Here is a 22,312-nt window from a genome sequence, read left to right as displayed (position 1 = left end):
CTTTGCATTACAAATAAGTGCTCTATAGTCTAGGTTAACTATGACTTAACCCTTCGAAGATAGGTCAATTTTGAAAACTATTAGTTGGATTTAGGTATGTGGAATATAAAATTAATATTAATTTCTATACTTCCCCTTAATTAAGCCAAATTGAATGTTGCCTCCTTGATCCCTAAAGTTATTCTGTCCATTAACTCTTGGTCTTGGAGTCTATTTTGGAATAGCTTACCCCGTGAGGTTAGTTTTAAGGGTTCAATTGATAGAGTAGTACGTACGATTGTTGGACAGCAATTTTCTTTTTTCATTTTCTTCTTAATTTCAGGAAAACTAAAGAAATGGTTGAATAGAGGGAAAATTGTATGGAAAAATGAGATAAATGAAAATGAATTTTTTTTCTGTTTTGAAGAAAAAAATTTGAGGGAGAATGGGAAGTTAGTGACAGTTATTAAAATTGTTGTATAAGACCTTCAAAATCGCTGGCAACTTTGAAGGATATAAAATACGAGAAAGTGAAGACAAAATTTTCAACCTTTTGCTAACCAAACATACATGAACGAAAAAGTAATTTACTGTCCTACACCTTTTCTTGCAAACAACAGTACCGACCTTTTGTATCATGTTTGTCATGATACATTGATGCCCCTCATGCGTGGAAATTTAACACAGTAAAAAAATCATCATGAGAACACATTTTAAGTCCAATTGACCAAAATGATTCATCCCAAGTCACTTTGAAAAACCATTTGATTTCTGATTCATTGCTCATACTGATTTAACTTCACAAGCTTGGTAACAGCTTGCAATTGCTGATCAAACAAACACGTCGTCATGGCATAACATACTCCTTTTTTGGCCTTTGTCACACACATTGCAAATCCGTCTTACCAAATCCTGCTTCGAATTATATATATATATATATATATATATATATATATATATATGCACTCTTCCTTCATTAAAACAAAAAAAAACAAACAAAAAAAAAAAAAAGGGCTGACCGAGAAAGGGTACGTAAAGCTGTCACTATAATGAAACAGGCAGTCAACGATGAGGTTGGTTTCCATGGCAGCAACCTGACAAGCTAGCTCATAGTGTCGGCATATATATATATATATATATATATATATATATGTATACGCGTATAGAAAGTAAACAAGCAAGGAAAAAATAAATCGACCAGGATTCATAGACTCGTTGTTTTGAATGTTTGTTGTACTTAATTGTATTCAGTTTGAGGAAGTCTCAGGTGCGTTTGATAAAATTGAAATTTAAAATTTAAAAATTGAAATCTGAATTCATTAAATTATTAAATATTAAATCTAATACATTTGAGTGCATATCACGTTCAGTGATAAGTCAATAGCTTATCACTTAATTTTAGGAACAAGTTTTGACTAGGAAATTCAGTGCTATTTAATTAATTGAGATATTTAATTTTGGTTATTAAACAATTTGAACATATTAAGATTTGAATCTATTAAATTTAAGTGCTGAATTGAGTCATCAAACAGAATCTTATTTCAATAGTTAAAGTTGAGATTTTCAAAATTAAAAATTTGGAATTTAATATTCGTATCTTTTTCCCGTTTCTTAAATTCCATCCTCTTCTATGGTCAAGTAAACGGATAAGCCAAATAAGAGGAACTTCTCTTTTGGAGTTTTGACTTTTAAGTTATATCTCTCGAGTAATTTACCAATTTGAATAAGCAACTCACACCTATTCGGACGAAATACGGAAAGATGAAAAGGGGTTTCGAGTTGGTTTGTTGTTGTATGATCTATCATTTTCATGACTTCTGACGATTTTGTATAAAACGTGGTAAATTCTATTGTCCAAAACGTCTCTATATTTGGTTCCTTCCGCTGCTCTTCTTCCACGAGACTTGTTAACCAAACAGAACATGCATGCTCCTTACTTTGCGATCGCTTGTGAAGGTCAGAAGTTTGACCAGTCTGGCTTATTGACCAAAGTTTATCAAGAGAAAACTCTGAGCAAACTTGACAAGAATAGACAAAAGAAGAAAAAGGGGGGCTCAATAAAGTCACAGAAGGGAAAGGTATGAAAAGAAATTATCGATAGTATTGAATCTGAGGTCTGAATTTAAATCATGATTAACTATAACTTCTATAAGGGGAATTGGAGCCTATACTATACTATAGCAGATGATGAACTAACTCTGTAAGGATTGAAAAATATATTTATCATGTGAGCCAAATATTATATGAAATAAATCAGTTTAGTCCGAATGGTCATAGCTGTACTGTATTTGGTACGGGCAAACAATTCAGCATTGCAGCACTTTCGAGGTCTACGAGTACTAGCTCCAAACCCCCATCTACTTCCGAAGTCTATATGCTAACAAAGTCCACGCTTAATTTAATGTCCCAATTGCACTGACAAGCTACTAAATTAGTACTACTGATTGTTATTCTAACAAGAGAAATGGTAGTTATCGGGACTAGCTACATAAGATTTTGAATCACCATTTTATTTCTTGATCATGCGCTATCTCTTCTTTGGCATGCGCTATCTCTTGCCATAAACATGTTCTTCGCTCGGGCAGTTCTGCATGCTTTAGCAGCTGCATTCTCTTGCCTTGCAGGTCTGCCTTCTGGAGCCACTCTTCCTGCTGATGAAGGTACATACATACTTCATTCAGTAAGTTGTCGTAGTACAAGATAAGCAGAACTAAGGGTCATTTTCTGTTTTTGTTTTGTTTGTTTGCTGTAGTGAGAGCTTTGCGGCAAATTGCGGGGACATTGGGAAAGAGGGACTGGAATTTCAGTGTGGATCCATGCAGTGGACGACAGAACTGGGCTACTCCTAATCCCGTCAAAGGATTGGAGAACGCGGTTACTTGTAATTGTTCCTTCGTCAACAACACAGTGTGCCATGTTGTCAGCATGTAAAGTTCATTCATTCTCTCATACCCAAATCATTAATTCTCTGCTCTGCTGATAAGAAAACGGAGTAATGATACATATTGGCCTTATTATCTGTTTAAATAGAATAGTTGAGTTGCTTATTACTTCGAAAACTCGCACTTATTTCGTTAGACTTGATCAGACAGTAATTAGTGAAAAATTTCTCAACAAATTTGCCTGTGTTACTTTCGGTCGACTAGCTCTCAACAATGACAGAATAAGTTCAGATTTGAACATTAGTTTGTATTGGTTCTGATGTGAAGATGGTTTTGTCTCCGTTGACTTGGCCCAATCAATTTGGAAGAAATATGTGATGTGACAGTTTAGTGGGATGATAGACTGTTATGCACCACCTCGATACTGAACATTTGACGCTTGATGAATCATATTTTTGTCGAAAAATTTGTACCGCCACCTAGAAAAAAACACCAATGAAGGGTGATTTGAATCCAAGAACTCTAGTTCCAAGGCCTCAACTTTGGCAACTAGGCTAAAGTCTCTAAACCAGTTCATTTAAGCTCTAAAAACACACCCAGAAAAGGAAAAAATTACGAACTCAAGAACTAACTCAATGGGTAGAACCATGCCGTGAGGTACTTGATTCCACCGCTTAGAGACTGAACCAAAAAGAATGAAAAACCCTGAACTCCATGTTCAGGAGATCGAGTTCAGTTGAACAATTGAAAAAGAGAGAGAGAGAGAGAGAGAGAGAGAAGCTTCCTTCCTCCTTAAACCCCTGCATCCAGTCATAGTCATTTAGAATCCGCAAATTCTTCTAACAAATGAAATGTTTTCTCAACTAATTAGCAGTAATATGGACAGTTCTTCATATACTTGTAGAAGTTTCCCATTGAAAGTGTCAAATTCCCAGAAAAATAGTATAAACATCTCTGTTGTATGTTCTGTTATTTGATTGAGTGCAATTGATGACAATCTTTTCCATAATGCAGAGTACTCAAAGCTCAAAATCTTCCAGGAACATTGCCGCCAGAATTCGTCAAGCTCCCTTATCTCCGAGAAATGTAACAGCACCTATATCCCTATAAATTAAAATATTAAAAAGAAAACAAAACTATCCAAAAGGTAAAATTTTTATGTATTCACTGATGTGAATTTTGTAGTGATCTAACCCGCAACTACCTTAATGGTACAATACCACTGGAATGGGGTTCCATGCAACTTGTAAACATGTATGTTATGCTTCCCCTCACTTCCTATCCTTTCATTTTTCCTTGTGAATAACGGTTCCCCTCTCCATCACCCCCACCCCCCTTTTGTGAAGGCTAAAATGTAGGTGAATGTGTTTACTGCAGTTCTCTGATTGGAAACCGTATATCAGGGCCATTGCCAAAAGAACTTGGAAATATCAGCACATTGGCAAATTTGTAAGGACTTGTTATTGATCTTTCTCATCCCTTATCATGTATTGCATATTTTCTGTACCGAGTGATCAAAGTTGATTATTTCAACTTCTGGATGAATTGTGAATAGAACTCTCGAATTCAATCAGTTGTCTGGAAATATTCCTCCAGATCTTGGGAATCTGCGTCACATAGAAAGAATGTAAGACCCTTCAAAAAGATCAACTGTTGTTCTGCTTTGCGTTCAACAATCAAATTGTTTTATTTTTCTTTTACTTGAATGGACTACACGAACTGATAAATGTTCCCCTTTTTTTGGTTGAAATTTTTAACCTTGTCGTTGAAGACTTTTAACCTCAAACAATTTCACTGGGGAGTTGCCTGCAACACTAGCTAATTTGACCACTTTGAAGGACTTGTGAGTTCATCTATCTGAACATTTTATAAGTGGATTTAGAATTTTCTGATATATTTCCATTCACAATTCTGTGTACTGATTCTGAGAAATTTATTTGGAAAATGCAGTCGCATTGGTGAGAACCAGTTTGTAGGAAGTATACCAAATTTCATTCAGAACTGGATAAACCTTGAGAAATTGTGAGATCTTCAGCCCTCTTTGGTATTGCAATATTTTTCTTGCTAGTTCTTTTCCACCATGTTTTGTTGATTTTTCTGCGACTAAATTCTTGTGATGACAGGGTGATTCAGGCTAGTGGTCTAAGTGGGCCAATACCATCTGGCATTGCTTCCTTGACAAAATTAACTGACCTGTGAGTTCAAGTTTTTACTTGTTCATATGGAGTTCAATTAGTGTTTAAACAATACAATCTGTTAATAGTTTGTCATCTTTGAATTAATACAAACAGGAGAATCAGTGATTTGAATGGAAATGACACAACTTTTCCCCCACTTATTGGGGCAACTAACATGAAGACGCTGTGAGTCTTACAGAATTCTGTTGCACTCTCAAGGGAGAACACCCACTATTTTGCTCTGACCTGATGTGGAGTTGTTTTTAATAGGATATTAAGGAGTTGCAATATTGCCGGGCAGCTACCAGAGTTTCTTGGCTCATTTACAAAATTGAAACTCTTGTGAGTAGATTTAGATTATTTCCTCTTGTTAAGTTCAATATGTTGCTGTTGCTATAGTATTTCTGCCACACGATGAGCATGATTAGAAGGCAATTTTTCACATTTGCAAAGATTTGATCTGCATTGAACCCAAGAGTAGAAAACTCTTGACTTGCATTTGTTTGTTGAAAGTTATGTCAAAAAGAACATCAGTTATAGATACATAAAGGAGAAGAGCTGTATTATAGCCTATACCATTCATCTTGAACAGCTAGGCAAACAGATTGCGAATTTCAACCTAATCTATGGAAGAGTTTGTCCTGGCTAAGAAGTAATAGTTGGGAGGTGCTAAACCATATAATTGGCCAATTTTGCGAGTTATCTACTGTCTGAACCATCTTTTTTGGGGCGACTTTTGGGCTAATTGAAATGTGATACCAGCGAAATTGGTAAGCCTCAGATGATAACAGGCAAAATAAGAGCTATTGAAAATAGCAATGAGTAGAATTAGAAATTACTGTTTTCCCTGGATGTTAAGGTTATATCCATAAAGAACTAGTTAACGATGGGCGACAAATGAGTTGTCGTGCCGTAGACATCGTACACCAATACATGCATCTCTAAGTAAAAGGATAGACCCACTTGTGCCCTAACTGATTAACTACCATTCATGATGTAGAATGCTGGCCAACCACAAATTATGTGGGGAAAAACGTTGGTATCTGTTTGAGGCTGCCCCTTACAGAAGAACTATTATCGCTAAATTAAAAGGCTATTTTTCCGTACCTCGTATACAACCTACTCATTTATCTCTCTCTTGCAGGGATCTCAGTTTTAATAAACTAAGTGGACCTATTCCAAGCACCTTTTTTGGTCTATCAAAAACGGATAATATGTAAGAATGTTGATCACTGATCCTATATTGATAAATCTTATTACTGAAACTAGTGTGTATCCGAAAAGATGCTCGTACAATGTGGGAAACAAACAAGATTTGCTAATTTTTGAATGCTGATTTTACTAGTTATCTGACTGGCAACATCCTCAGTGGAGCAGTGCCTGATTGGATGCTGAAAGATGGTGACAGTATGTGAGTTCAGTTTCATATATTTGCACAGTACAAGATGTCATCGTTGTTTAATGCATTATGGTTTCAGTTCCATCTCTGGTACAAGCATGTGTACCATAAGTTTCTACTTTAGTTACCTCACCTTTTACCCAAGAAAAATAAAAGCTTGAGTTTTCTGTTGTTTATCACCTCTCTCTGACCATTCATCAATAAATTGTGTTTTTCCATTATGTACTTCTGTTTCAGTCAATAATCACCATTCTGACTTAGAAATTCTACCTTTATTTCCTCTTGTTTTCCTTCTCGTCCGACATTGTGTCCTAATATGGCTTCTGATGTTGAAGAAGCTTAATAACTGAAAATAGGACTGCTAAGGTTTTCTGATGTCATTCTTTGCTTTTACTTTGTGACATTTTAACTAGATGAAAAATAACTAGACTGCTTTCCAGACCACAACTCAATGAAAACTAAATGACAAAGACAGATATGCAAACTTTACTTAAAAGGAACAGAAGACAATGTGTAAGATGCATTATTTAACTGCTTTCTTGATCATATATTTGCCATGAGTATGCATAGTTCTTCTACTCAGTCTGTCATAGAGGTTATAACTGATCATGTCTCAAAGTTTTATTCAGTGACCTTTCATACAACAACTTTACTGGAAGTTCTAAAGCATCCAACTATCAACCAGGAAACTTGTGAGCTTACATTTAGTACTCTGAAAACAATATTTCCAATCTCAAGATTTTGTGTACTAGCTAACATTTGAAGTTAATTGTTTATCAGGAACTTGTTTGCAAGCTCTTCAAAAGGCAATACATCGTAAGTTTTCAGTCCAACTATAATGACACTTCCATTTCTATAAACAATACAATATTGATATGATCTTCTTCTTAATAAACGATTCCAATCTCAACCTGACGCAATACTGGATTGCTGCATTGTTTTTTCAGAGGCATTGTCTCATGCTTAAGGAGCTTCAGCTGTCCACGAAGTAAGTTATCATTGATTGACTGCTTCTGGATTTTAAGCATTATTCAATTGTGAATCACCTAGAGTATTAAACTCTGTAGAGAAGGCCACTAAATTTAGACTTGATCCATTATGAAAATTAAATTAGCACAATGGCCTCAATTGCAAAATTATATGATACAATTTAACTGTTAAACCTTTTCCATTGTGAAAAAATATTATCACATGTAGACCTAAAGAAATAGACAAAGTAAGGGTGAAATTCTTGGACTCAATTCACTTGATTTTTGAGTTTATTCCTGAATGATATGTTTCAATCATTTTGACAGTCAAACAAACACTAATTGCATGCAACGGCTGTTAATGATGTGTGAATAGACCTGAGCATCTTAGCTCTAGGAAAACTTGAAGTTTATAGAATTCCTGAATTTTGATCTCCTTGAAAGAGTATCAATAAATTCAGGATCTAGTGGTAATAGCATTTACACTTGACCAAAAAATTAGCTGACTTAGTTAAAGCTTCAGCTTGAGCAAAATTAGATTTATTATTCTGATCTGATATCTTATTACGTATTTATTCGCTCAGGCTATTGTTCCTACCCCACTTCTTAATTACATTTTCATTTTGAGCATAAACTGCTTTTTCCTTTTCTTGGCCTGATTTAATGCATTTAACAAGTCAAGCTAGCAACTGCAGTAAGGCCAAAGTAGAAAGATGATGGAATAAGCATGCATACTAAGTTGCGTTGTAACCCTGATATTCCTTGCCGTATCTATTTTGTTCTTGGTTCCTTTACTTAATCGTTGCATTCATTTATATATCTTGATACTAGTTTCAAAATATGATAGTACTAATTTTTTTTTTTTTTTGGGTGGAGTCATACTTTTCATTCATTTTGGTTGTATGTTTTTCACTTCTTTTTTCTTTTGTCCAAATGACAAAAAGCTTCTGAATTGCTTACACTAGGCTGGTACTCTCTCCATATAAATTGTGGTGGAAGAGAAGTGAAAGTTGATGATAATACAAGTTACGACGACGATATAGATTCAGGTGGTGCTTCAAAATTCTTCCAGAGTAGGAGTAACTGGGCATTTAGCAGCACTGGCAACTTCTTGGATGATGACCGGCCCAGAGATTCTTATACTTGGACAAACAATGCAAGCATATCTGGGACTAACTCGGGATTATACATGGATGCACGACTTTCCCCCCTTTCACTGACATATTATGGTTTCTGTATGCTCAATGGGAACTACACAGTAAACCTCCATTTTGCTGAAATCATGTTTACTGATGACAGAACTTATAGTAGTCTGGGAAGGCGCATCTTTGATATTTATATTCAGGTATCTATACACCCTATTTTACTTGTTTCGTATAGAAGTTTTCATATTTTCAAAAGAATCAGGAATCTCTGAAGTCGGAGAAAAAAAGAACAAATGAGAAGCTGGCAGCTTCGCTAGAAGTATAAATCTGCAAATTGGTTGGGGTAACTTCTACCTTAGGTATTATGTATTTTTGCTTGCATAATTATTGATGACTTCTGTAATTATTTCAGGAGAAGTTAGTGCTGAAAGATTTCAATATTGAGGACGAGGCTGGTGGAGTTAATAGACCTGTTATTAGAAATTTTACAGCAGTAGTAACTGACAACACATTAGCGATCCGCCTCTTCTGGGCTGGAAAAGGGACAACTGGTATTCCCTATAAGGGAGTTTATGGTCCTCTGATTTCAGCAGTTTCTGTGGATCCTGGTAAGCTTCAAATCATCTAAAGCTTTCATTTTTCGTGCAAGGAGTAATAAATTTTTTAAAGTTGGTGTTAACTTGTTATAGTTTATTTATGGACACCCAATAAGAGCTCCTTTGGAAAGTAATAAATAATGCACTTCCACTAGATGTGTTTTCTTTTCACTAACCATTACTATGCAGAGGCAATTTCATTTGGGCATGAGCATTAGTTTTCATGTGATTCTTCTTCACAGAACAAAATACCTAGAACAATTCTGATGTGCTTTTACGTTGTTTCTGAAAAAATTTGCTAGCCTTCAGAAACCTTTGAAGAACATGGAGCAAAAATTAAACATTGCCAACATTTTACTTTTACCTTTACACAAGAGATGGATAAGTCACACACTCTCTCTATCCCTCCATATTCAGATTTTACTCCACCATCAGAACATGGAGATAGCTTTCCTGTTGGTGCTGTAGCTGGAATTGTACTTGCAGTTCTGTTTTCGATCACAATGGTTCTAGTTATTCTTTGGTGGAAAGGCTGTCTGCAGTGCAGGGATTCCATGGAAAATGGTAAATCAATCATTTTTATTCTAAGTACAATAATTTGTGTTTTCTCTTGAGCATGAAACATTTTATTTATGCATAAGGGAGACAAGATCAACTGTAGCCTGGTCTATGTGCTGGTTTCAAGTTCAGGCATATTGATCTTTCTGGATATTCTCAGAATTTATGCATCAACTATGAGATGCTCACACTGATAAGTTTCTTTGGCAGATTTAAAGGGACTAGACCTACATACTGGATCATTCACTCTAAGACAAATTAAAGCTGCTACAAATAATTTTGATGCAGCTAATAAAATTGGAGAGGGTGGCTTTGGTTCTGTCTACAAGGTGACCCATACCCATGGTTATTTTCCCCAAGATATTAACTTTGTCAAAATTATGCTATAATGGACACATCCAAAATATATGTATATATTTTTTATTCTAACCTGAGATTTCATCTTTACAAAAGGGTCATCTGGCAGACGGCACTATCATTGCTGTGAAGCAGCTTTCTTCCAAATCCAAGCAGGGGAACCGTGAGTTTGTGAATGAAATAGGCATGATTTCAGCTCTGCAACATCCTAACCTTGTGAAGCTCTATGGATGCTGCATTGAGGGAAACCAATTATTACTTATATACGAGTACATGGAGAATAACAGCCTTGCTCGTGCATTGTTTGGTAAACTAATTTGTAATCCAACTACAAAAATCATGTGCAAGTAAAAATTTCATCTGCACTCAAGATAATATATTTTTCATTCTTTGGATGCACATGGATACCGACAGGTCCTGAAGATCACAAGTTGGAATTAGATTGGCCAACAAGACACAAGATTTCTGTGGGTATAGCAAGGGGTTTGGCTTATCTCCATGAAGAATCAAGGTTGAAGATTGTCCACAGAGATATCAAGGCCACCAACGTGCTACTTGATAAGTATCTAAACCCCAAAATATCTGACTTTGGTCTGGCCAAGCTCGATGAAGAAGAAAACACCCACATAAGTACCCGTATTGCTGGAACCTTGTGAGTGCCTGCACAATGTTTCCTTGTGGAAGTCTGTAGCATAATTCTCTTTCAAAAGGAAGTTCATTATCCCTTTTTTTTCTTTTTGGGTCTGTGCCAACATATGTCCATTTATTGGTAAATGGTGCATTTTAGCTATGAACCATCTTTCATTCTTGAATAGTTTATCAAGTACGTATTGTGACTTATCAATACATGCATATCCTGAATCCATATTTATGACTTTTCAGTGGATATATGGCACCTGAATATGCAATGAGGGGCTACTTAACTGACAAAGCAGATGTTTATAGCTTCGGAGTTGTCCTTTTGGAGATTGTCAGTGGAAGGAGTAACACCAATCTTAAACCAAAGCAGGATTGCTTCTATCTTCTTGACTGGGTAATTTCGTTATCTTGTTCTCTTGCGTTTAATCTTCTGGGTTTTATCGTTGCTTTAATTTTGAATGCTGACTTATGTTAGGCATGAAAATAACCAAATCTCATTCAGTGCTAGTAGCTTACGACGTCATCCTTACAAGATTATGTATTGTCTGTCATCACTTGGTAAGCTAGGATACTAATGCCATTTTCCTGTTTCCTGTTTCTTTAGGCTAATCTGCTGAAGGAGGAAGGGAAACTAATGGAACTAGTGGACCCAAGACTCGGATCAAACTTCAACAAGGAAGAGGTTATACTGACAATTCATGTAGCCCTTCTTTGCACCAATGCCTCACCGACCATTAGGCCTAGCATGTCAACCGTGGTTAGCATGCTGGAAGGACGAGTAGTTAATAAAGAGCTGCTTTCAGAATTGAGAGTCTCGAGCACCAAGGTTGAGCCCGGCCAGGAGATTTCCGATCAGCAAGAAGTACCATATTCAAATGAGAGCTGTGCCCAGCATGTATCAATGGAAGTCCCGTTTACTGCATCTTCAACATCTACTGGAGATTTATATCCAGTTACCATCGATTCTGATTTTCTGATGAACAGATCGTAAGGAAATTTGTCTGTGCCTTTTATGTTTCAGATCTTTCCATTCTTTCTTGAAATTCCACGTAGTTTGCCAAAAGAACTAGTACTAGTTAAGTGTAAATCCATAGAAATGTGTAGTAGGTTTTTCTTCGTGGATTGCTGCTGTACATAAAACAACGGAGAGTTCTAATCATAGAGCTCATTTCTGTCAGCCTGGATTTTCTCCAATTTTTTCCCCTTGATCAAGTAGTCCCCATCTCCCGTAGAGCTGCTGGGGAGTCAAAATGTTCATGCTGATCTAGAATAGAGGGAAAGAAGGCACAAAGTCGTCGTAATTCTTATCCATCATCATCAACCCAGCCAGAAGCCCAAAGGCAGCATTGACTTTTGCCCAAGCTTTCAAAAGGAGACTTTGAGGACTCAATTGTCAAACTTTGAGATCAAAAAAAAAAAAAAGGTGTGGACTAAATCGATTCTGTTAAAACTTCTATTTACAAAGACCTCAATATTTCTTCACGACAGCGTATGATGAAGAAATTGAATACATCAGATTCAAATGCCGGTTATAAAAGCCAGGCGAAGATGGTTGGGAACAAGGATGCAATCATGGAAACAGATAAATATAACTGGTACCCAAAATCACATCCGACTAGGATTGATATCTAAATGGTCAAATTACACTCTGCCTCCCCTGTGATTTAGTGTTTTTTTTTTAACATAACTTCCTATGATTTCAAAAGTTATATATAATTCGTTTATAGTTTGGATTAAAGTAACGGGGATGATTATTCGTAACAAAGTCACCTAAAATGTCAAAAATATCCTTACGTAAAGTTGAAATAATTTGTTAATCAATGGAAGTTATGTGTATATTTTGAAAATCATAAAGAGATTATTTAGTAAACCATTAAACTATAAGGAGATTATATGATAAAACATAAAATCATATCGGGAGTTAGTGTGTCATGTATTTATAAGTGTAATTTCAATATTTTTAAAAGTTCCATTACGAATGACTATTTCCATCACTTTGACACTTTAATCTAAATTATGAGGAGATTATGTGGAAAAAAAACACTAAACTACAAGAAAGTGTAATTTGCCCTGTCTAAATCCATAACATCATCTGTGTGAATGAAGGGGTATGAAAAGAATTTTTTTTTTTTTAAATAGGTATGAAAAGTACTCTGGAATTCTCTAGCAAGATTCTTGCTCTGAATAAATTTATTCCTCCTACCCACACGTCACAATCTACTGTCAAAACCGAGACAAAATCTCACCGGCGGCTGACTTTTCTATTGTCAGACAGAAGGAAATCATTAGAGTAATCAGTGCATGTGTGCATGTGAACCCGGGTGTAAAGCAGGCAATAATTGTTGATTTTTCAACTTGCATTTATTTATTTGATCAGAAACAGTACTGCTATACATCGTCAAACCAAAGCAACTAACTAAAGCCTCCGCTATTCACCAAGTCGAATATGGCATTTAATTTCAAGTCCTTTCAGCTCATTAATTTATAGACTACTTCATACTGCCCTTTACATATATATATATATTCAGCTTCTGTTTGGCATGTTTTTGACTTGGAATATATTAGTATTGCTCTGCAACTACCTCTTCTTAATAATACTCAGAAAAATGCTTCTTCGGGGTCGCCTTGGATTTTCAGTTGCTTCAGCTGCTGCAATAATATTCATCTTCTGGCCGGTAAAGCTTGCTTCAGGAGCCACTCTTGTACCAGATGAAGGTATATCCTTGCTGTACGAGTATGAACTTGGGTGCCAAGGGCATGCGCTTTCAATTCTTGATCTCTAATTTTGACTTGCTGTATCATACCAGATGACCAATTTCTGTTTTTGGATGTTGGGTTCTTCTAGTGGACGTTTTGAGGGAGATAGCAAAAACATTAGGGAAGACGGATTGGAATTTCGGAGTAGATCCCTGTAGTGGAGAATCAAACTGGAGAAATGCTACTGCTCCAAAAGAGTTTGCGAATGCGGTTACTTGTGATTGTTTCTTTCAAAATAGCACGACCTGTCATGTCGTTAGTATGTAAGTACTCCATATTCAAGCATGTACAGAGATTAAGACTCCATAAACCTGAACGTCTACATGAGAAGAATATTCTTCTTCTTGGCCCATGTTTTTCTTTACATAGAAGTAGCTCGCACACAAAATAGAAGAAGGCAAAAAAAAAAAAGAGAACCATGATTCTGTTTCTACAAGTCATGTATTGCCAATTTTTTTTTTTTTTTTTTTATAATTTTTCTTCCGGGTCTTTTATCTGAGGTGCAGAGTATTGAAATCACAGAGTCTTCCAGGAGAACTGCCACCAGAATTGGTCAAACTCCCTTACCTCCGAGAGTTGTAAGTGCTCACCTTTCCCTATGAGAAAATGACTAATAAATTAAAGACAAAATGGGTCGAAAATGGAAAAAAAATCAACCAACTTGACCGTTCTTTTATCTTCAATATATTTGCTACTTTGATCCAGTGATGTCACTCGGAACTACCTTTCTGGTAGCATCCCTCCAATATGGGGCACCATGCAGCTTGTTAACATGTAAGTTTTGCTCCTATTTTATTTTTCCCTATATCTTGTTGGAATTGATGCATATCTGGCTATCTGAGAATTCAGCGATAATGTGTAAGTTCGTGGTTTTACCACAGTTCTCTCAATAGTAACCGCATATCAGGAAGAATACCAAAAGAACTTGGAAACATCAGCACCCTTGCAAATCTGTAATGATCCCCATTGACACTTCTTATTTCTTTAACGAATATGTTTCAATTCTTTAATCAACTTGTGAATAATTTGTTTCTTGTCGCTAAATTTTCTGTAGAACCTTGGACTTCAATCAGTTGTCTGGAACTATACCTCCGGAGCTTGGGAACTTATCCCGCTTACAGAAACTGTAAGCCCTTTGAGTATGCCTTATTGGGATTTCTCTGTTTTCGCTGTCAGATTGATTGATTTCATTTGTGTTTCTCAACTATTAGGGAATGAGAATTCATCAGCATTTTTTCTCTTCTTTTTGCCTTCTATGTTAACTAATTTGGTCGCTTCATTCAAGAACTCTTACCTCGAACAATTGGACCGGAGAGTTGCCTAGAACATTGGCTGACTTGACTGCTTTGAAGATATTGTGAGTCCTCTTTTTGAATTTCGGTCCAATGGGTTCTGAATGTCCTATTCATTCTTTTCCTGTCTTAAAACTGATTCCTTCAAGTTCTTTCAAAAAACTGTAGCTGGATTGGTGACTGCAATTTCACGGGGAGTATACCTAATTTTATCGAGAACTGGAAAAGTATTGAAAATCTGTAAGACCTTGAACTACTGGCAACAGTCAATATTTTCTTTAACTTCTGGTTTTCCTATAATTAATTTCTGCCGAAATGATTCTTCTTATTGTTACTCAACTAAAGACTATACTAAATAATGGCAGAGTGATCCACGGTAGCGGTTTAAAAGGGCCAATCCCACCTGGCATTGCTTCCTTAACAAATTTAACTGACTTGTAAGTTTTCTTTATGTCTTGATTTTCATTCTTACAAAGTAAAGTTCATGAATAAACAATACAATCGGCTGCTGTTTCTGATCTATCGTTCTCTTTGAAAAATACAAACAGGAGAATCAGTGATTTGAGTGGAAATGACACAACTTTTCCCAACCTTCGTGGTGCAACTAATATGAAGACTCTGTGAGTGTTCTGGCATTGCATTGCACTCTCAAGGAAAATGACTATAAGTGGCATTGACTTGTTTCTCAATTGGTTGTGTAGGGTATTAAGGAGTTGCAATATAGTTGGGCAGTTACCAGACTATCTTGGCTCACTGACAAAATTGAAAGTCCTGTGAGTAGAATTAGATATTTGATTCTTTGTTGTTCAAAGTTGAACTTCTTCATGCTTCTCAGGGACTTCTCCCTCACAATATGTACAGCCTTATACTCTTTTGTTAATGCAAAGTTGATCGCTCCTCAGAACTGGCTACTGATGACTGCCCTTTGTTGGGTATAATACTAAACGTTCAGATGCCATTAGTTGCATACTGTTCGTGTTTGGTCTGGAACCTTAAATTTTGATGCATCACAAAGTCAAGATTACAGCATTGTGATAATGTCTAAAAAGAAGTTTCCTTAGATATGTGTAAGGATACCGACTCATATTGTACAGAGTAGCATTATAATCTATTAATTTGATATCTAGATATGCAGTAGGAATGTAGGAACGCAACAATAAGCAATTCAAGGATGATACAATAGCTGTACTCAATGTTAATCAACATTACAAGAGGGATCAGGTGGATTATTTATTTTATTTCCTTACATTTTGGAAAGACTTTGGCTCTATTATTCAGTTAGCTCAAAATCTCTATTCAATACTGGTTTTCTGCACCCAGCATAAGGCTTAAATTTTTCAAAAAATGAATGAATTATCCAGTTTTCCTTTTTTTTTTTAAGCATAAGTGGGAGGTCTCGAACCTGAGACCTCTCACTTACATTCTTTCCTCCCGTACTACCCAACTGATCTCTCCCCCATTGAATTATCCAGTTTGTCCGTGTCTAAGATTAGGAAGTGTGCACCTCATTGTTTTACAACCTTGATCCCTGTGTAGGAAACACAAAGTGAAAGAGATGCAAATGATGCTTGGGTCTAGTTAGAAAAGCTGCTGAGTTGATAAGCGAAACCTCCCCTAAGGTTTTTGAAAATTGCACTGACCTTTCCTTTTGTACTTTCGATGATGACACGAAATAATTTCTGTAAGATTGCATACTTTTAAATTACAATAGCTTCCAGCTCTTTTGTCTTGGTTTTTTTCCATGTAAAAGAATTGGAGGGAAAAGATAAAGCTGATGGTAAGCTGGTGTAATTTAACCAAAACATCGGACTAGACATATATAAAGAGAAGTAGGGAAACAGAATTTATAGGCAACTACAGGTATTTGGATACAAGGACTTGGGCACTTGTATTACTTTGAGAACATCTTTGATGAACAAATGGTGCTATTGACAAAAGCATATGAACAATACCTAATCCATTACTCTTTATGTTTGTCTTGCAGGGACCTTAGTTTTAACAAAATTGATGGACCAATTCCCAGAAGTTTAGATGCCTTATCAAACACAGTTTTCATGTAAGGAATTTATCTAGGAATCTTAATAACAGAGATGAAATTTTTTTTTCCCTTTCTGTGACTTCAATACCACCTATGTTCTCTGCTATTAAGTGAATCAAGTCATCTGCCTTATAGTTCAGTCCCTTGGTTTTCTTCTGTACCTTGGTTTTGGGGAGGCAGTGACAAGAGTTTAGAAGATGTTAGAGGACTCTATACATCGACAACAGTAGAACTTTATGGTAGATTAAATTTTGCTCCTATGTTGCTGTCTTGGACGATATGACTCAGACGAGGATACTACTCATAAATCCATTTGATGGTTTAAAATGGTTATTGTTAGCTTACTAATCCTTGAATGTTGGCGTTGATAGTTATCTCACAGGGAACAACTTCACAGGAACCATTCCTGGTTGGATGCTCAATACGGGAGAATATGTGTAAGTTCATCCTACATTGACAATTGCTTTAGCTAATTAATCCTTTTCTGGGATCAAAATTTCAGTTCAAAGGCACCAAAAAATAAAAAAGATTGACGGAATAACTTAAATTTATATGATGCTGAACTGCTTGCATCTTCTTACTGGAATAAAATAAAATTACTCTTTAGTGAACATTAGATGTTGTCATTACTGAGTTTTTTTAGTTTTATCCAGAGACCTTTCCTACAACAATTTTGCTCTAGCAAATTCAGGATCCACAAGATGCCAAGCCGGAAACTTGTGAGATTACATTTGCTTTATTAATAATGTATTCAATGTCTTTTAAGCATTCTGCATTTAAGTGACAAGTGCAATAAATCTGTTTCAGGAACTTGTTTGCAAGCTTTTCAAAGAACAATAAGTCGTAAGTTTTCACAATATGTATTTACTAAATATGCATCCTGATTAACTCAATTCTGAAGTTCCACATCCTCCATATGATGCTCTGATAGTTCCTAACACTGTATCGTTTTTCAGGAGCACCTTTTCATGCTCGCAGAGTTTCCGCTGCCAGCAAGGTAAGCTAATCTTCGTTTCAAATCGTTTGGATCATCTGGATAGGCACTTATGAACCATTTATTTTGTTTAGTATCATCTAGAAGTTCCCACTAGAGCATTAAGAGACATGGTCCTAATATAACATACTTTACCAAATTTAATTGAGAATCAATTGCTACCTTCCATGTCACTAGTTCTCCAAAAGTAAACATAGAAGTGAAACTGTGGAAAGTCTCTTACATGATTGTTGAGTCATTGTGAGCTTGGAGTAAAAATAAGCTACTATTATGGCTTAAATGGTTGTCCGAGAAACTACAAGTGTATTCAATGAACCAAGAATAGTTGCTTCTCTTAGGCTTCCGTCGTGCTCTTTCATGCCTCTGCTATCTTTCTATTTGATTTTCTTGTTATTTTGGTTGCTTTCTCCAGACTGGTCCTCTTTACATATAAATTGTGGTGGAAAAGGAGTTAAAATTGGTGACACAAACTACGATGATGATACACAACCTGGAGGGCCATCAAAGTTGTACCAGAGTGGAACAAATTGGGCATTCAGTTCCACTGGTCACTTTGCCGATGATAATCACAACTTGGACTCGTATATTAATAGTAGTGATCCTGGAATTTTGGGGAATGAAATGCAATTATACTCGGATGCTCGACTATCTCCTCTTTCATTGACGTATTATGGGTTCTGTCTGGTAAATGGAAACTACACAGTGAAACTTCACTTTGCTGAAATTATGTTTACTGATGACAGAACATATAGCAGCCTTGGAAGGCGCGTATTTGATATATACATGCAGGTATTCATTGGCTTCATGGTACTGTCTGCAATGAAGTTTCAAATTTTCAAGAGAAAGTAACTGAAGCAGAGATGATGAAATCATAAGCAACATCTAGTTATTTCATGCAAATTTGAGTACGCACATTTATTGGGAATTGGTTGATATTTTTCTAGGGAAAATTGATCCAGAAAGATTTCAATATTGAGAATGCAGCAGGTGGAGTCAATAAGCCTGTAGTTCTAAATTTTACTGCTGTAGTAACTGACAGTACTTTGGAGATTCGCTTCTACTGGGCTGGAAAAGGAACCACGGATATTCCCCATAAAGGAGTGTATGGTCCTCTGATTTCTGGAATTTCTGTGGATCCTGGTAAGCTTCAAAATTGCTAAAGCTTCTAAATTGAAAACTCAAAAATCGCAAGAGAATCTTTATTTCTTTTCACTGATTAACGAGTGTTTCATAAATGTTGTTTCTGAACTTTCAACATGCATTAATGTATCGTGGAGAAGAATAGAATAAGTTATCATTTCATCCAAACAAACTGATTTGAAAATGTCACCTCCCCTCATACTTGGCAAAATGTTTAACCTCCTCATTTCAACTTCTTATTCTTCATTTCATTCTTCTTTTCCCCATTCAGATTTTCCAGTACCTTCAGACCATGGCTTATCAGTAGGCGCCATAGTTGGGATTGTACTCGCAGTTTTGGTTATCATATCTGTGGCTCTAGCCATTCTTTGGTGGAAATTTGGTCCGCAACTCCGTCAAACACTGCAGCTAGGTAACTTAATTTCTTGTTCAAGCAGCATATTGGACGTGCAATCTCAAAACTGGATAACATGTTACCCTTTGGTAAAAATTTCTGGCATTAGCATCTTGGTCCTTGTGTGAAGAATAGTTATTTTAGCAGATAAGTTACTTCGTGAGTCCGTGAATTTTTTCCAGCAGTTCTACTTGAATTTTAAATTTCTTCATTTCGGTCCTTTGAAAAACTTCCATGCAGTCACTAGATATACCACGAGCTTTTGAATGCTAGAAGATTATAGTGACCGGCAGTCAAAACAAAATTTGTGTGCCAAATTTCAAATGTGCAGAGAATTTCCTCTAACTCATGTTAGCTTTTTGGGCAGATTTTAAAGGTCTAGACCTGCAAACAGGATCTTTCGCCCTGAGACAAATCAAGTACGCAACAAACAATTTTGATTCTGCCAATATAATTGGAAAAGGTGGCTTTGGTTCTGTCTACAAGGTAACTCAAACCATGGCATACTTCCCAAATTCCTCGTGTAGAGAAACTCGTGCTCAAGTGCATTACGGACATCTGACATTACATTTGTTATGACATCGCATCTTAATTGAAGGGAATTCTGGCTGACGGCACCGTCATTGCAGTGAAGCAGCTTTCTTCCAAATCAAACCAAGGAAACCGCGAATTTTTGAATGAAATAGGCATGATTTCTGCTCTACAGCACCCTAATCTCGTAAAGCTCTATGGATGCTGCATTGAGGGAAACCAACTGTTGGTTGTATACGAGTACATGGAAAATAACAGCCTCGCCCGTGCATTGTTTGGTAAAGTTGCATGTTTTTTTGTAGGTGCTTTTGTTATCATACCTTGAAAACCAAATACACGCATGCAAACGCAAGTAACATGATTGTTTAATAATCTTCACATGCCTGATAATTTTCAGGTCCTGAAGAGCACCAGTTGGAATTAGATTGGCCAACAAGGCGCAAGATCTGTCTTGGTATAGCCAGAGGCTTGGCTTTTCTCCATGAAGAATCGAGATTGAAGATTGTCCATAGAGACATCAAAGCCACCAATGTGCTACTTGATAAGGAGTTAAATCCCAAGATATCTGACTTTGGCCTGGCGAGACTTCATGAAGAAGATGACACCCATATAAGTACGCGTGTTGCTGGAACCTTGTGAGTGCAAGCATGACATTCTCTTGTTGGGAGGGGGGGAGAGGTTTAGAATGGTTGAAGTTCCATTGGAGGCCCAGATAGATATGAATCTGTTTACCATTTGATTTTTTTATTGTTTTTTTTGGGAGACCATGGCCTTGATTTGAGTTGCTGATGTTGAATTGGTTATTTTTCAGTGGATATATGGCACCTGAATATGCAATGAGAGGCTACTTAACTGACAAAGCGGATGTCTATAGCTTCGGAGTTGTTCTTCTGGAAATTGTCAGCGGAAAGAGCAACACTGGTTTCAAACCAAAGGAGGAGGAATGCTTCAATCTTCTCGACTGGGTAACTTCATTTTCTTTCCCTCTTGATTAGCCTGTTGCTTAAAATTACTTGGTTTAAGAATTCTTCAGCCTTGTGCATTTAGCCAATAGTAGCTCAGAATTCCATTATTGAAAAACTCTAGTCCCTTTTGTTGGTTTACTTGATTATGTAGTGTACAACAAAAGTTAGATCTGAAAACTCCTCCTCAAGAACATCTGAAATGAATATGCTTTGATGCCTTTGTGTGCTATTTTGACGCATCAGACAAATTAAGCTATTCAGACAGCTCTCTCACGTCTTATCATATAAACTTGCAAAGGCACGGCAATTTCCTCTTCAAATCAAAGGCAATACTTTCGTGCTCATTTTCTAGCATGTTCATTCTTTCGTGTAGGCTCATCTCTTGAAGGAAGAAATGAAGCTCATTGAACTAGTTGATTCCAGATTGGGGACAGACATCAACGAACGTGAGATTATATTGACAATTGAAATAGCCCTGCTTTGCACCAGCGTCTCACCGGCTGGTAGGCCTAGTATGTCGACAGTGGTGAGCATGATGGAGGGGAGGGTAAAGGATCAAAAGTTGATTCCAGACTCGAGTGTTTTGGGTGCAAAGGTGAGGGAAATCAGTGATGAGAAATACCTACTAACAACCTTCAATGAGAGCCAGCTGCAGAGCACGTCAAGTGACCGGCCACTTACTGCATCTCCAGCATCTGCGCCATTTACTGCGTCTTCAGCATCTGCTTCTGATTTATACCCGATCAATCCGAAGAGTGATTTTCTGGACAACAGGTTATAAACTTACACGAGGAAATTGTCGTCTCTGACTATCGAAACATCTTGTTATTCTTTATATTGCTTCCTGTTCTTGTGGAAATATAATTATCTGTAGAGTTTGCAGTAGCGCATATGTTTAGCGGGAACAGTTAGTTGCAGATTTTGTAATATAATTGTCTTTAATTCTAGATTTTACATTGGCAGTTCATCAATTAGTAAAATTGTAGTAGTTTGTATCCATTACTGAAAGCTAGAATTTTATACTATCAACTATCGAAATTCTCCTTTATCCCACAAACCTGACAAAAGGTGGAGCTTTATGTTTCACAAATCCCCTGTTGCATATGTCGCGCACGTCACGTTACAAACAATTAAATTGGACCCAAAAAAAAAAAAAAAAAATTAGGTTTAGTGATCTTTTGCGCCATTTACTCGGTAAAACTAATAACTTTCGAGAAGAAAAAAAAAACTAATAAAGAAGTTTGCGCTGAATGGTTTGTTCTTAATTTTGTTATAGCCACATTCATTCAAAGGAAAATGGATTAGAATGTGATTCTGTTTTGAGGCAGGAAGAGAGGCCAAGCCTGGTGCTGACAAGATTTGTTATGATTCTGGAAATAAATATCAAATTTTGGGATACGTAGCTCTTATGGCAATGATATGAATTTCTACCCCTTGACACTGAAATTTTCTGCAAGAGCATGGGCGCATGTATTTATTTACCACTTTACATATAAAAAAG

The 22,312-nt window shown here is 36.5% G+C and overlaps 1 protein-coding gene across 1 annotated transcript; it reads left to right on the top strand.

Moving 5' to 3' along the window:
- Nucleotides 1–2,513: 2,513 nt before the first annotated feature.
- Nucleotides 2,514–21,778, top strand: LOC113690427 (uncharacterized). Its single transcript, XM_072050139.1, has 49 exons — nucleotides 2,514–2,639; nucleotides 2,732–2,906; nucleotides 3,876–3,947; nucleotides 4,047–4,115; nucleotides 4,239–4,310; nucleotides 4,417–4,488; nucleotides 4,633–4,704; nucleotides 4,812–4,883; nucleotides 4,985–5,056; nucleotides 5,153–5,224; nucleotides 5,309–5,380; nucleotides 6,183–6,254; nucleotides 6,384–6,449; nucleotides 7,067–7,129; nucleotides 7,218–7,253; nucleotides 7,385–7,425; nucleotides 8,371–8,750; nucleotides 8,963–9,158; nucleotides 9,564–9,710; nucleotides 9,915–10,033; nucleotides 10,158–10,368; nucleotides 10,476–10,713; nucleotides 10,944–11,094; nucleotides 11,305–11,688; nucleotides 12,189–12,295; nucleotides 13,123–13,415; nucleotides 13,546–13,720; nucleotides 13,964–14,035; nucleotides 14,163–14,231; nucleotides 14,339–14,410; nucleotides 14,512–14,583; nucleotides 14,743–14,814; nucleotides 14,918–14,989; nucleotides 15,115–15,186; nucleotides 15,298–15,369; nucleotides 15,451–15,522; nucleotides 16,734–16,805; nucleotides 17,159–17,224; nucleotides 17,441–17,506; nucleotides 17,595–17,630; nucleotides 17,744–17,784; nucleotides 18,194–18,570; nucleotides 18,726–18,921; nucleotides 19,193–19,333; nucleotides 19,683–19,801; nucleotides 19,914–20,124; nucleotides 20,244–20,481; nucleotides 20,658–20,811; nucleotides 21,185–21,778. The coding sequence occupies exons 1-49, from the start codon at nucleotides 2,546–2,548 to the stop codon at nucleotides 21,590–21,592; spliced, it is 6,363 nt and encodes a 2,120-aa protein (XP_071906240.1). The 5' UTR covers nucleotides 2,514–2,545; the 3' UTR covers nucleotides 21,593–21,778.
- The last annotated feature ends 534 nt before the right edge of the window (nucleotides 21,779–22,312 follow it).

This window comes from Coffea arabica, chromosome 5c (genome assembly GCF_036785885.1).
Source record: "Coffea arabica cultivar ET-39 chromosome 5c, Coffea Arabica ET-39 HiFi, whole genome shotgun sequence".
Lineage (NCBI taxonomy): Eukaryota > Viridiplantae > Streptophyta > Magnoliopsida > Gentianales > Rubiaceae > Coffea > Coffea arabica.
Note: the sequence above shows the minus strand (reverse complement) of the source record. Positions and strands in the feature narration are given on the sequence as shown.